Below are 2,500 nucleotides of genomic sequence, written 5' to 3' on the forward strand. Positions count from 1 at the left end.
TGGTGAAAGAACATAAGAACTGAGTCGAGGTGTGGGGGAATACTTCGCTTTTTTTTGCCAAACGTAAAGCAAGGAAATCCAAAGTATTCAGGATACGGGAACTACTACGTGGACAAAATTCTGTGAACGGTCATTCAAAACTCGTAATTATCCATAATTTCAAAATTACTTTCAAAAGCAAATAATACATTTTAAAACTCAAGTGCAGTTCTTCCCCCACCTTATACAGTGTTGGAAAGCCTGAAAAACTGCGGGTGAATGTTTGTAACGTTGTGGGTGGGGCGGGAGGAGGGGCTGCGTACGTACATTTTGAATCTCAAGCGACTATTTGCTTCACGTGTTTTGCATCATGTTCAACTTCTTCCCTCTTTATAAAGTTAACACGCAAATAACTTACTCGTTGTCAAAACGTAGAGTCAAGAATCGAAAATCTTAAGGGAATTAGTTCCCAACGAACTGTTAGGTAGATCCTAATAAACTATAATTTGTTCTTCCCTCGATCGGTTTGCTAAAGTCTGATGTTCATGGCACTTTTAGTCTTGTCTCGTTATCTTCACTTCATTCTGTTTCTTGTTGTTGTTTCTTTTGACAGGACTATTAACACCCATATAATGTCAGCGTCAATATTTCCTCCTGCAAAAGCAGAATTGCTAAGAAATGTCTCCTTGGCGTTTAAGAACTTGAAGGTATCAGTTATTACTTAGTACATGCATTTTGCATTTTGCATTTTGCGTTCTCGCATATGATCCATTATAGAGGGCAGACGCATAGCTGGCGTCATCAAAAAACAATCACAGAAGACGCCAAATTGTGGTCAATCTCGACCCCAGAGCTCTTCTCTTGACCGAGGGAGAGAAGAGTTCTGGGGAACCCTGAAACAAAGTGTCTTCTCATTGGTTTTCCTGAAGAACAATCAAAAGCGTCTCTAATTGGTGCATATTCATTTTAGCACGAGGAGTGAGCAGGCGCTGTAAGGTTCAAATAGCCAATTTTTGGCTGTAAGAACCCTACGGCGAATGCTCTCCTACACGAAGTTTCCCAGAGCCTTGGGTCGATCCGAGGCTCTGGTGACGAGAATGAAATGTGGTAAGAACATCCGTGACACCACCTGGTGTGCCACGTTTTTTGTTCTTGCCACATTTTGACGTCATTTGCGACCTATTACTGAACAGACGCACGCGGTCGGTTAAAATGCCTTTTGGCTAATAAATCAATGGACCTCAACAGGAACCCATGACCTGGAGCCTACTACTGTGTTCGTGTCACGACGTTTTCACAGACCGGTTTATTTTTAGATTGAATTTTCCGCGAATGAGACTCCCACAGGAGCCCGATGACCAATTACAATATATTAAGCTGTCGTCATAGGGTCACCGAACCGGAACCGCCTTTGTTTTTTCGGGAAAAGATAGTCTAAAAATAGATCGGTCTGTAAAAATGCCGTTACATAGGCCTAGTATGGGAGCTGTAGGCTCCGGGTCATGAGTTCCTGACCTCAATCTTTCGTAAAAAAAGAGCATCATCCTTGAAAAGAAATGAATCGGTATGTGTGGAGATTAGCAGATGAATAATAAACTCATGATCTGTGTAATACTGATCGCTCGCCTATCTCTGATTGCAGTTTAACAGATTTTGTCCTTAAAATGTGAATTTGACACATTCAAATGGGAAGAAATACGATGGTGTTTAGTTAGAAGGTCTGTTAGGAAAATTAGGACTTGATCAATTTTTTTTGTCAGTATTTTTTCTTCGTCTGTAGCTTCGAAGACGCGCTATTGTCTATTAGAGAATTTAACTAAATTTAATCTTGTAGCTTTCGTCAGAGCAGAGTTTTAATTGCTTTTAATGGAATGGATAGTTGCACAAGTTCCAAGAAGTTTACTTGACTTTAGTCCGCAGGAAACGATAGAGAATGTGTGTTCTGGAATCTCTCAGAAAGCAAGTAAGAAAACTTAAAGTGTATATGACAGATTTTTCTTTATTTACTCAATCGAAACATCATCGTTTTTGATATTTAAAGTAGACTCACCATACAAGCGTACACTGGGTTGCCTGTGGTACGTGTTACACAAAAACAGAAGGCACTGAATTGGGTGGTATTGAACTTCAGGGTTCCAGTTAATTTTTTCAAGTGGGGGGTCATTAAGACCATCTGAGGGTCACCCAAATGTCGCGCCAGCAGAGGCCCTTTGGCTCATACGTTCACACCTTCAATTATTTTGTAATATCCAGTCCCACTTCGAGGTCTTTTAGTTTTTAAGCTTTGATAATAAATTCAGTTTAAAGATAACAAAACACGCTCTTGAGTAAAATTCACTCGTTTCTTCTCAGATAGAGGAAAAAGAAACAGTTTTTATATATAGCTCTGAATCGAATTCTCATCGAAAGATTAATGACAATCGATCGTAAAAAGACGAAGATTTCTGCAGTCTCTGACTTTTATGATGCTTTGTCAAAAAGGAAGAAATTGATCGCGTGCTGGGCAACCATAAAGGTGCAC

The 2,500-nt window shown here is 39.9% G+C and overlaps 1 protein-coding gene across 1 annotated transcript in view; it reads left to right on the forward strand.

Annotated features, from left to right (window-relative positions):
* LOC138046602 (adhesion G protein-coupled receptor L4-like) overlaps window positions 1–2,500 on the forward strand; it is a 46,891-nt gene that overhangs the window by 38,151 nt on the left and 6,240 nt on the right. Inside the window, exons 8-9 of the mRNA XM_068893208.1 lie at window positions 593–686; window positions 1,893–1,942. Coding sequence (XP_068749309.1) covers window positions 593–686; window positions 1,893–1,942 — 144 coding nt within the window. The remainder of the gene's footprint in view (window positions 1–592; window positions 687–1,892; window positions 1,943–2,500) is intronic.

This window comes from Montipora capricornis, chromosome 4, assembly GCF_036669925.1.
Source record: "Montipora capricornis isolate CH-2021 chromosome 4, ASM3666992v2, whole genome shotgun sequence".
Lineage (NCBI taxonomy): Eukaryota > Metazoa > Cnidaria > Anthozoa > Scleractinia > Acroporidae > Montipora > Montipora capricornis.